Source organism: Raphanus sativus, chromosome 2 (assembly GCF_000801105.2).
Source record: "Raphanus sativus cultivar WK10039 chromosome 2, ASM80110v3, whole genome shotgun sequence".
NCBI lineage: Eukaryota > Viridiplantae > Streptophyta > Magnoliopsida > Brassicales > Brassicaceae > Raphanus > Raphanus sativus.
The window spans coordinates 31,283,570-31,295,254 of NC_079512.1; the positions used below are offsets into that span (position 1 = coordinate 31,283,570).

At 33.8% G+C, this 11,685-nt stretch overlaps 2 protein-coding genes across 3 annotated transcripts; both read right to left on the reverse strand.

Annotated features, from left to right (window-relative positions):
* Window positions 1-92: 92 nt before the first annotated feature.
* LOC108839651 (pectin acetylesterase 7) lies at window positions 93-5,315 on the reverse strand. Of its 2 annotated transcripts, XM_057003079.1 has the most exons (19): window positions 5,156-5,277; window positions 4,873-4,940; window positions 4,079-4,191; window positions 3,858-3,940; window positions 3,391-3,520; window positions 3,215-3,294; window positions 2,989-3,075; window positions 2,755-2,879; window positions 2,575-2,635; window positions 2,423-2,476; window positions 2,214-2,291; window positions 2,015-2,120; window positions 1,578-1,723; window positions 1,434-1,473; window positions 961-1,035; window positions 808-880; window positions 593-702; window positions 386-500; window positions 93-292 (listed from the first exon to the last, which is right to left on the reverse strand). In XM_057003079.1, exons 2-19 carry the CDS (start codon window positions 4,884-4,886, stop codon window positions 208-210), a joined length of 1,575 nt encoding a protein of 524 aa, XP_056859059.1. In that variant the 5' UTR covers window positions 4,887-4,940; window positions 5,156-5,277; the 3' UTR covers window positions 93-207. The 2 variants fall into 2 exon arrangements, with proteins under 2 accessions (XP_056859059.1, XP_018467908.2); XM_018612406.2 differs by lacking the exons at window positions 93-292; window positions 386-500; window positions 593-702; ... (1 more) ...; window positions 961-1,035; window positions 4,873-4,940 and having other exon boundaries at window positions 1,206-1,473; window positions 5,157-5,315.
* A 1,366-nt stretch (window positions 5,316-6,681) lies between these two features.
* LOC108839645 (pectin acetylesterase 8) lies at window positions 6,682-9,946 on the reverse strand. Its single transcript, XM_018612399.2, has 13 exons — window positions 9,663-9,946; window positions 9,087-9,202; window positions 8,915-8,997; window positions 8,691-8,820; window positions 8,517-8,596; window positions 8,325-8,411; window positions 8,106-8,230; window positions 7,946-8,006; window positions 7,800-7,853; window positions 7,642-7,719; window positions 7,458-7,563; window positions 7,218-7,363; window positions 6,682-7,091 (listed from the first exon to the last, which is right to left on the reverse strand). Exons 2-13 carry the CDS (start codon window positions 9,199-9,201, stop codon window positions 6,963-6,965), a joined length of 1,194 nt encoding a protein of 397 aa, XP_018467901.2. The 5' UTR covers window position 9,202; window positions 9,663-9,946; the 3' UTR covers window positions 6,682-6,962.
* Window positions 9,947-11,685: the final 1,739 nt, after the last annotated feature.

Here is an 11,685-nt window from a genome sequence, read left to right on the forward strand (position 1 = left end):
GAGGACCAGGACTGAAGATTAAAACAAATCTATGCGGAGATGAGTTGCTAGGCTTGTTGTACCAACTGATTTCTGACTGTTCTAACTATAAATAAAGAAAAAACCATTCACCTTACTTTCATAATACTTCTCAAAAACATACTCAAAAGTTTGTTACTTCCAATACAGAGAATATCGTTTCTTTAGTGATCTTGGCAAAAGATGAAGCTACAAGTTTTTCCTACTCAGCTGCGATGCAAAGTGATCAGCTGCAGCCATAGCTCGAGAAGCTGAACCAATCGATCCATCATACCTGCAAGAAGAAAACAGTAAAAAAATCTTGGTTCTAGAATGAAATTCAGAGAAGAAAATATAAAACTGAGAGCAGAGTGTGAAGTGGACTCACAGAGCAACCAATACAAAAACCGCGGTCTGCATAACAATAGCTCCTTCACCAGCAGGCTGGGTTGTGTTTAAGCACCGAGCAGCAAACCAGTTCTCGTGGATCGATGTTATTATGTCTACAAAATTCTCAAGCCCCATATTATTAAAAACCACAGAACTACTACAACACTTCTCCAAGCAAAAAAAGAAGAAGAAGACAGTAACTTACACTGGTTGGAACCAAGAACAAAGGTGTCGGTAGGAAGATTGCCACGTCTCATGAAATCGATGAACTGCTTCAGCTCAACTGGATACAGATCAATCCCTTCTTGCTCAGCTCTGCAAATAAATAAAAAACTCAGATTCAGCTCTGCCAAAAGCACCGATCTTTTACTGCAAACACCAATCTTGAAAAGAAGAAGCAGAGAATGAGATTTGATTTACATTGTTGATAAGAGACGAGAAGGTGCTGCAGGGTCGTAGTTAATCAAAACAGCAGCCTTCAATGGACGACTTCCTGTATAAGATTTCAAAAAAAAAAACACAATCAGACAACAAGACATTGGAAGAAGAAGAAGAACCTAGTCGGAGAATTACCTGAAGAGCCGACATTACCAGTAACCCATTTGTCCCAAGCTCTATCCACAAACGCCGAATCCATCGATGGGTTCTCTGGAAACTGTTAGGAGATTTATAAAAGCAATGATCTTCCAAGTAAAGTCCAAAGCTTTATTTCTCCAAATAAAGCTTTTGTGTACTCTCTCTCTCTCTCTTTCGAGGTTCGTATAAAGGTTGAAACTTTTCACATAAAAAACGATTAATACAGAAAATAATCTTAAAAATTAACGGAAAATTACTCTTTTATTCATTATTGCTGCAGTTTTGTCTTAATAAACTCTTTTTATTCATCTCAGCAATTAATAATTTATCCGAATATCCGAGAAATTTTTTATTTGGAATTTTTAAAATTACATTTTTTTCAATAATACATAAAATTTATTCGTCGGTAGAGATAGCAGGACAAGTAGGGTTGCAAATCGGCGACGGACAGTCTATCTTCTGGAATGCACTCCGGCCGTAAAACCAGTTTCCCACCGCTACCGAAATTTTCTGCAGATAAATATAAAAAAAAGTAAATTAATTAAAATGCAAAAACTCAGCTTAAACTGAAAAAGATCCTTTGAAAAATATTAATTTATTATTATTATTATTACCGTGTTGGCGACTTGGGGACCTTTGGCGCCGGACCAAGAGGCGGCGCTTCCACCTTGGCAATGAGCGTGACACGAGTCCAAGAACAATCCTCTCGACGGAGTACTGTGGACCGGAGACAATGCTCGCATCATCTCATCTCTAAACCCTGTTGATGTTTAAACCAACCCCGGTTTAGTCTAATTTACTACCAAACCAAACTCCTTTTTCCTATAGGTTTAATTCAGATAAACCGAACTGATCCAAAACATGTTTTGAACCGAACCAAAACTTAGTTTCTTTGGGGATTAGATAATGCATTTGATTTAAAACCTGGTTTGAGCCAAATCTGATCAAACCGTACCAAATCAATCTAGACAGGGCATTGGCTTATAAACCGGAACAGAATCAGAATGTACTAAACCTCCTAATCGGTTTAACTACGGAATTAGTGGTTTACCTTGGACGGTTTTGAGCTGAGCGGCCGAACATTTCTTGAGATCGAGCTTGCAGTTCGCCCACTCTTTGCGCTTATCTACTCCCGTCGGAGCCAAAACGTTCTTGATCTAAAATGTCACCATATCCAATATATGTATCATTTTTGTATATGTAAAATGAATGTGTTTGTAATATAAATATAACAAATGTATCTATCCTACCTGCCAGGAGTCGAATGCAGCGTTAATGACAAAGAGCGGTGTTCGCATGGAAGGGACGACGTATTGCGGGAAGAAACACTGCCAAAAACGAACAAATAACACGTTAGTATCACTTTTTTTTTTGCTTAAAATACGTTAGTATCACTTGCTAGCTAGATACAAAGAAGTGACGAGATCAACGATGTTAGGATATATAATGAAGAACATACGAGTTCGGGTTTCATTTTTGAGGTACATGAAAGAGGAAGACTCTTTGCAGATCCCTGCAAAATGATTTAAGCAAGACTAACTTTAGGATTAACCCCATGGTTAGGATTCACAATAATGTGATATCAAGTGAGAGATATGAGAGAAATCGTACGTGGAGTGCAACAACTTTACTGTAGTAAGATTGTATGTATGATCCTCCTGAGATATCTTTACTGTTACATAAAATCTAGTTCAGTAGTGATAATGAGAATGATCAATGTTTCTATTTGCTGATGTCACAAACTATGATGCAGTGGCGGCCTATATGGTTATACATTTTTGTATACATTACCCGTGGATGAAGTAACCGGCGTCCGAAACACATTTGACTCTAGCTGTCCGGGGAAGTATGGCGCGGAAAGTGTCACAATGTAGAATTGCCGCCAATGCTCCGGCTGAACAACCCGAGAGTATCGCCTGAAAAGGTTTTTAAATAAAATAAATTATACTCTATAATTATTAAATAAGTATACTTGTTTTGATTGAATGAAAGAAAGATGTTGAAAATCTGAATATTATGTAATACATTTTGAGCGTTTTTCATTCCTTTAGCCATGAGATCATCGATCACCGCACGCCAAACTCGTGCACCGCGGAAGAACAGCTTATTCGCCTGAAAATACTCAAATATCATAAATTAACAATTTTGAATATGACAAGTTAAAAGTATTTACAAGAAAAATGTGAATTTTAGGACGAGAATATAAAATAAATCTTCAAAATATCACAAGTTAGTCAACTAATTTAATTACCGGATTAACAGCTTCTACATTGCCGGTGAAAGATGATCCGTCACAATAACGTACTTTGATTCTATTCCAATTGTAAAAATCTGAAGAAATATCACATATTTTGACACCATTGATCGTCAACTCTCAGAAGAAAAATTAGTTGGATAACTAGAAAAAATAGAAGATTAAGGTTAGACCTGGGTTAGTGTTTTGCTTGCCACCCAAGATACCGGAGAAACCAAAGTCTTTGTTCATGAATTTGGACGAACCCTTCATTGTACCCTTACGCTTAATACATGAAGCCACATCGGTACACCATCCTCCTCCCTATGACATAACATTCCCATTTTTTTCAAATTATATTCAAATCATTCTTACTTATAATTAGATAACTGTTTTATATGCCAGAAAGATAATATTTTGAATATTGGTTCTAATAATCTGATTCAGAAACCGCAGAATGGCCGAGTGATTCCGCAAGTTCTTAAGTTATTAGCAGTAATACAACTACAACTTACTACGGATATATATTCAATCGATAAATATAAATTAGCGTCCATAAATTGGCAGCAAATAATAATATTTATGTCATTTCATCCTGCAAAATTATTTCATTCTTCACGATACGTCCGATTCTCGGTATTTTACTAATCAGAACTCTTACCTCCATGTGAACAATCCAGTTGTTAACTCCCGAACCAAACCCTTTGTCGAAATGGTAGGCTGGTGCACTCCCATCCAAACACACTACAAATTTTTATTTAATACAAAGAAATTGTCAATAACATTTTCATTCAAAAAAAAATTGTCAATAACATTTTGAATTGATCTATATTAATTAATGTAATATTTCTAATTATATGAATACAAGTAAGTGCATATTACCGGCTCCTTTAGCTACGGCGCTTTGTAGATAAGTGATGGGAACGGCTCCTGTTCCGATCACCACTATTGCCAACACTAGCACACTCGACCAACATTGCTTAAGCTTCCCCATTCTATAACAATTTAAAAATAAAGTTTTTTCAGCAAAAAAATATAAATATAGTTTCCTCTTAAACTTGTATTTGTCCAATTATTTTAATGTTGAAATAACAGTGAGTGTCCAAGTACTGGTAAAGAAATATGTAAATACATATACTGGCAGATTTATATGGTAACATTCATGATAATAATTATAAAAATATGCTGATGATATATACCATACCATGTGGTATTGTGATATATGTCAGTTATATTCAACCATTCTATTCTTTCAATGATTATTTAGTTCGTCAATGCACATTCTATTCTATTTTCTTTGTAAGATTTCATTAATCCGCATTATACAAATGCAGATCTACACTATTAAAGATCATTAATTCACCACAAATATAATTAAAGATATCCAGGAATTAAAGAAAATAAATTCATCTTTCTCCATGTGCGTGTTTAAAAATCTTCGACTTTTCTCAGACAACCCGAAAAGGTTGTCAGTAATTATTATCTTGCTCAAAGTATAATCCACTATAGAATTACTAATCCGTATTTTAACGACATTGCTAGTTGCTAAAGCTATTACGGTCCCTTGTTTTTTTTTGAGATAGCGGAATACCATTTTACATCTTACTATCCTTTACTATCCAAGATAATTTAGTTAAGAAATGATATCAAAAGAAAACATATCCAAAGCACACAACTTATTGGACCGCATAGAAATGTGTTGAATCACATCCGTTTCAGTAACTATCGATGCGACGATGCCATTCCCGTAAAAGATAAGAAAATTAATTTGCGCGCTTCTTGATTTCTTAATAAGTAACTTGGTAACAATAAACTTAAAACCTCATGTAACAAAAAACAACATAAAACCATATATTCGAAATATACAACACGTAATTCCATAAAATGATAACAACTTCAGAAAGAATGAAATGGTGACAGGAAATTCAAATTAAAAAAAAAATCATAAAACGAAGCTTACCTTGTGAGAATGGAGTTCCTTCAGTTTTTCTTTGCTTAGAGAGAGAAACTGATTTTTTTTGTGGCGAGTCTATCAAATGGATAGAGAGGAATCTGAAAGAAAGAGCTTTAGAGGTTTATGGAAACCAGCCATTTGTTGTCTTCTCAATTATATAATAGAATCATCCACAAGTTGCAAATAAAAAATACACTTTTACTTTTCTAATTTTCTTTATAAATATTCTTTTGCTTTAATTTGCAAAAAGGCTTATTTGTTTTATAAGATACTTGTGAATGGCATAGCGTGTATGTCAGTAGATTCGCCATGTCAAGAAACTACGTTGTATAACTCTTAGTCAAATTCAGTGTTCTTAAAAATCTAACCCGGATCTATAGATCAAAGCATTTTTCAAAGTACATTCTGAAAAAGTAGTGACTAAATCTATTTAATTGGTTCAATATTTTTAATATTTTAATAGAAAATTAAATTATAAGAAAATATTTCAAAAAGGCTTGTTTATATGTAATTTATTAGTTACTAAAAACTCGTCATATATCGACTGAATAATTCAGCATAAGAGCTGTCCAAAAAGAATTTCATTTTAAAGTTTGCGAAAATGTACAATGAGATTTATAAATGTATGAACACAATTGAATATGAAGGAACATCTTTTTATCAAAAAAGAAGGAAAAAGTGTCGGTGCACCGAACGACTACCTAGCTGCGCAACAGCCAAAACATGTTCGACCTTTTCGATGAAAATATCATTTAAAAGTCAGACTTTCTCTATTTTAGCTTTATGTATTATTAACACGAGTAATGTAGTGTTATTCACCGTAAAGCTCTTGTTCGTGTAGACAGTGGGATGATGTTAATTTTGAAGACAAGTATTTTAGCAAAAAAAATGTCTATTGATAAGTTTGAGAATTCATGGTTTCTAGGATCGAAAAAGAATAGTTGTTAATTAAGGAAGCTACCTCGAGATCTCATATGAAGATTGATTCTCTTCTGTTTTCTATGGAAAATTATCGATCTGAAACCGCGTGCTGAGCGCAATAATACAAAGTTACAAACAGCATTATGGCATATGGGGTTTGCATCGAGCACAAACAGCAAAAGTTTAAGATTTTAGTATTGCCACTTTATCATTGTCTTGATTTAAATATGGTTTAATGAATGTGTTTGTTTTTTTTTTTGAGAAATTAACGAATGTGCTTGTTGACTAAAAAAAACTATAACCCCGTACCACAGAATACGTACGTCCGCTACTGAGTTTCTTATAAATAATATTTGCAATTTGCAACTATGATTAAGAAAAAGTAAAACAGCTGCAATGTAGAGAAAAACGACGGTGTTGTTAGTGAAGTCTCTCATGGACGCTGGTATTCCTAGCGATATGTACATGTTGTGTAACTCTCTTTTTATAGCGATTAGCAAACATTTTTATTTCCCAACTTTTTCACCAACGTTATTTTACTTTTCTACTTTCACAGCCACGGTTGTTTTAGTTTGTCGCTGTTATACCTTAAAAGTTAAAGGCGTCAAACTTGAGTTATGAAAAGAATATACTTTATTTATTCGAATACAAGTAACAAATTTGCATTTTACATAAGAATAAGAATGGAAGAGAAAACAGAGCAACTTTAGCACACACACATGTGCTGAAGAAAATTACTCCTTTTGCGTATTCTCAACAATCAAGAATCAATCACCACTTTTTCTTTTTCTATAGCTTAACCCTACAAATATTTCACTATAATATGACAAATGAGTCATTTATAAGTATTTTTTTTTCTTTTTTTAAAGAATAGTAAATCTATATGTATTATTAAATTGGAGGAGCATCTTGAGGAGTGAAAACCCTGTGGTGGCAAGTAGGGTTACAAGGATAAGGACAATCTATCTTCTGAAACAATTTTCTGTCATAAACCCAATCTCCAACAGCCTTTGCTATTGTCTGCTCCCATAATCAAAAAGTTAACAAGAAAAGTGATCAGAAAACACAAACGTATACTGGTTTTATTTTAATATTATGACCTAGTATTTAACAAATGTTTTTAGAAAATAACTTTGTAAATTTTACCGTTCGGTTTAGAATTGGAGAATCTTGCCAGAACCATGAAGTTTGTGTCTCGGTTTGGCAGTGAGTGTAACAAGAGTCTATGAACATCCCTCTTGATGAAGATCTACCTAGACCTATCACCGCACTCAAGAACTCTAACCTGAAATCTAAATAAACATAAAACCATGCAATAATGTTAAGAAAACATCATCCAGAAAAACAATATCACACTATTGCATAGCTTTTGGTTCTGAGGCTAACCTTGCATAACTTTCAGCTGGTTTGGTTGGCAATTCTTGATGTCAAGTTGACAACTTTGCCATTTTCCATAAGGATCAGCAGCACGGGGAGCCAAAATGTTCTTTATCTGAGAAAGACACATGCAACCTAAAGATGAGCTTTTAGAACTTAGATTATGCTGGTGAGTTACAAAGAGATAACGTACCTGCCAAGAGTCGTATGCGGCATTAAGAATGAATACAGGAGTTCTAATCTGGCGAGCTACGTATTGCGGGAAGAAGCACTGCCGTTTTGTTGGTAATGATTATATCAGTAAAGTTTGAAGAGAAGGGATTCAAAAGAGATAACGTAAATGCTTTTTACCATTGCAGGGGTCAATCTTGATGTGCATGACCTCGGCAAGTTCTTTGCTGATCCCTGAAAAAGTAATATCACTTATAAGTTCCAATAACAAGAATGATCAAAACTATCCACTGTCACTATAGTGGAGAAAGTAAATAGACCCTTACATGCAGAGTAACCACATCTTTGAAGTATGATTTAATGTATTGAGCTCCTGAGACATCTATTCTGAAAAAAACATACCAACGAAATTTCTTTTTTTTGTTAAGACTATAAATCTCTAGTCTTTAGATAGAGAATGTTTACAATGTAACAATTTTGACTTACGTATTGAGAAAGAAACCAGCATCTGAAAGACATTTGACTTTGGTGCCCATCGGTAATAGGGCACGGAAACTGTCACAATGCATCAGGGAAGCTAACCCGCCAGCAGAACACCCAGACAAAACAGCCTGCCATAGTTTTCATCAACGTTTTAGATAACTTTTAAAGATCAAAAAACTTGCAAAGAGTTTCTTGGGAGGTTAGAGTAAAAGGAAAGCTAACGTTCTCGGCGTTTCTCATGCCTTTAGCTAACAACTCCTGCATAACGGCTAGCCAAACTCGAGCACCTCTGAAGTGAAGATTAGTAGCCTGATCAAATCACCATTTATGATTATCGAATAAGGAAGATTTTGACTCTTCCTTTACAACATTTTTTTAAAAAAAAAATCTCAATGTTTTCTTCTTAATACTCACTGGGTTCACTGCTTGCACATCTCCTGTGAATGATGACCCGTCACAGTATCTAACTTTCACTCTATTCCAATTGTAAAAATCTACCATTTCCAAGAAGAATCACCACTCAAAACACATAAGATAAAATCTAAAACAGACAAAATTATGTTTGGTCAAGAATTAGTCAAAATTTACCAGGATTATATTGTTTCTTATTGCTAAGAATAGCTGAGAAGGCAAGATTCTCCACCATTTTCTTGGATGAACCTAATCGAGTATGCATCCGACTAAGGCAGTTTGTTACATTATTACACCATCCTCCTCCCTAAAATCAAATCATTTCCACAAAATCTTTATTCAGAATCATCTCATCAGGAACAAACAGAACACAAGAGAAACTAGAAAAAGCAGAACAAAACCTCAAGCTGTATCAACCAGCTGTTGATTCCAGTTCCAGAACCTCTGTGTAAATGATAAGCTGGTGGACTACCATCCAAACAAACTGCAAAGTAATAATGAATTTTAATTATTAAACACATTAAAAAAAAACTTTGACCATAATAAAAATGTATATATATATAAAGAACTCACCGGCCCCTCTTGCGACGGCGTTTCTAACAAATGTAATATTGACAAACAATCCTTCTGCTTTAAAGATTGCTAACAAACATACCACAAGAACCAACCATTGCTTGAAGTTGAACATTCTGGAACATGAAATTAAATTATTTAAAGAATGTTTAAAAATACAAGTACATGTAAAAAGGAGAGTAGCTAACGAAAATGGCATGAAAGTACCAAAAAGACAACTCTGAGCAAAGAAAAACAAAAGTACCCTAAAAGAGAAGATCCGAACATATAAGTTGACAAATCTCTTAGCTTAGATCCGAACTATCTGCTTACATCATTTTGTGTCTTAAAATTAAATGTTTTTTTTTTCCAGTTTTTAGTAGATTTTACTCAGATTTCAATTCCAGCTAATAAAAACAAAAGAACACAAAAAGTTTTGATCAGGGCATTAGATTCTGTCAGGATGTTTATTTTTTCCAGAAAGTAATGAAAGAACAAATCTTTTGCTCTACGTAGAAGAAATCAACGAGAAAAGAATCACTGGGAAAAGAATAAAAACTTTCTTGGACAGAAAGTTTCAGCCGCAATCGCACTTACTTGGAAACGCGGTTTCTCACAAAACCCAACTTGGGATTAGTCTGAACCTCCAAGTTTCGGTTTGTTAACTCGGAGGATGACTCAGTTTCTGCACATTGCCCGAAGACGCGAGTTCCGAGCAATGGCGGGAGCAGAAAGATTCACGGAAGTAGTAAAGCGTTTATGCAAAGCGCGTTTTGGATCCGACGTACAATGTTTTTTTTCTGTGTGTGTGTGTTTTCCGGAACCCGAGAGCCGACACTGATTCGTTCGTTTTTTTGCTAAAAGAAAAAAAAACAGAGTTTAATAAAACATGGTGGTGTGTACGAGATGATGTGTTTATATACCGAATATATTTTCTGATTTTACCGGAAATTATAATCTCCTTACAAATTTATCCCTTTCTTTCTTTTAAGGCCACACGAGACCGCTCATTAACATAAAATAAAAAGAAACAGTATCTCTATCTTTAGGAGTAAATTCACAACTGTATATATAAAAAAATTAAATCCACTGAGTTTCGGAAAATTTATTTATTTCGATTGTTACTTTCTATTCGTAACACATATATTACAGCTTTGATAGAATATATCATTTTAAATAATAATCATCATTATAAATTATGAAATGTTAGTTTAAAACTTTACAATATAAATGCATAAATATTTCAAATATGTGTAACGTTGTTTCAGAACAGTTTTGTTCTATAAAATATAAAAATATAACGGTTCTAAGAATATACAAATACTTTTGATTTAACTTATCATCAAATTTTGCAAATATAAAATACATTAAGATTTTAACTTATCATTAAAATTTGCAAATTCTGAAATCCTGACAGTTTATTAAATGACATCTGGTTTAATTGATTACTTGGTCCAAAAAAACATTGATGGTTCTGTTGGGTTTGCTAATAGAAATTAAATCCAAGGGGCTGTATATTGAAGATTACATAAAAATAGGGGTCCCTGAAGAAGACTTCCATTACTGGGTTGACACTTGACACACCAAAAATAAGGTTTGTGGTTAAAAGTGGGTTGGATAGGATCCGAACCGAATGTCGGGGTGGGTGACGTGATCCGGTCGGACCGGTAATGGTGTTGTTGAAATGTAACGAATCTTATCAGCTTCCAAATTACGCGTTCCGCAGCAACCAACGGTTGACGATTTGTTCAGGAACAAGGACTGTTTTGTCTTTCCATTTTCAAATGAGATTTGTGTATTATATATGCGACCTCACCGTTAGCTTCAGTGGTCGCAGCTTTTATGTATTCTATTTTCTTATTCTTATTCATTTGATTCACATAAAAATCATTTTATTCATGTCATTGCTGTCAAATATATACCAGTTAAGTCAAAAACTTCCGGAATAGTTAGGTAAGTATTTTACCATAAAATACAACAATTAACAAACAAAAGTTTTTTACCCTAAAATTAATAAAAGACAAATCAAGAAAAAATAATGGAAAAAAGAAAGAAGCATCTCATCTTTTCGAAAAATATTATTCGCCAGAATAATTTACAATCAATGGGTAGTAAAAGGTTAGCCTTTTCAAGAAACACAGCTGGTTTTATTAAAACAAAATAAAAATCAACAGAAAATTGTTAAGACAATACGATTGGTGGACATAAAATTTAAAACGTTATGATACACGCATTATTTAAATAGAAGTAAGCAAAACAAGGACCAAAGTAAATGTAACAGCTAAACAACTAAGACAATTTGGTCCATCCGAACCTCAAAAGGGAAATAAGTTTATTCTTATCCTATATTATCTCCTAAAGCTAAATCTATAAGACTATAACATTTATTTACAAAAGCTCCTTAAGTCTAAAATGCTTCAAACATATTAGACTTTATTTATTAATGTCAAATCTCTTATGGAGTTTCTAACCACCTGCTAAATAAACAATAATTCACTCATGTTCCAAATCTGATAAAATTTGTACATCAACATGTATAGTTGGTAATAACCCAAACAAAAAGAAAACATTTTAAAATGTAACTTGGTTAGAGCATTTTTATCGGCAAACTCTTAAAGAG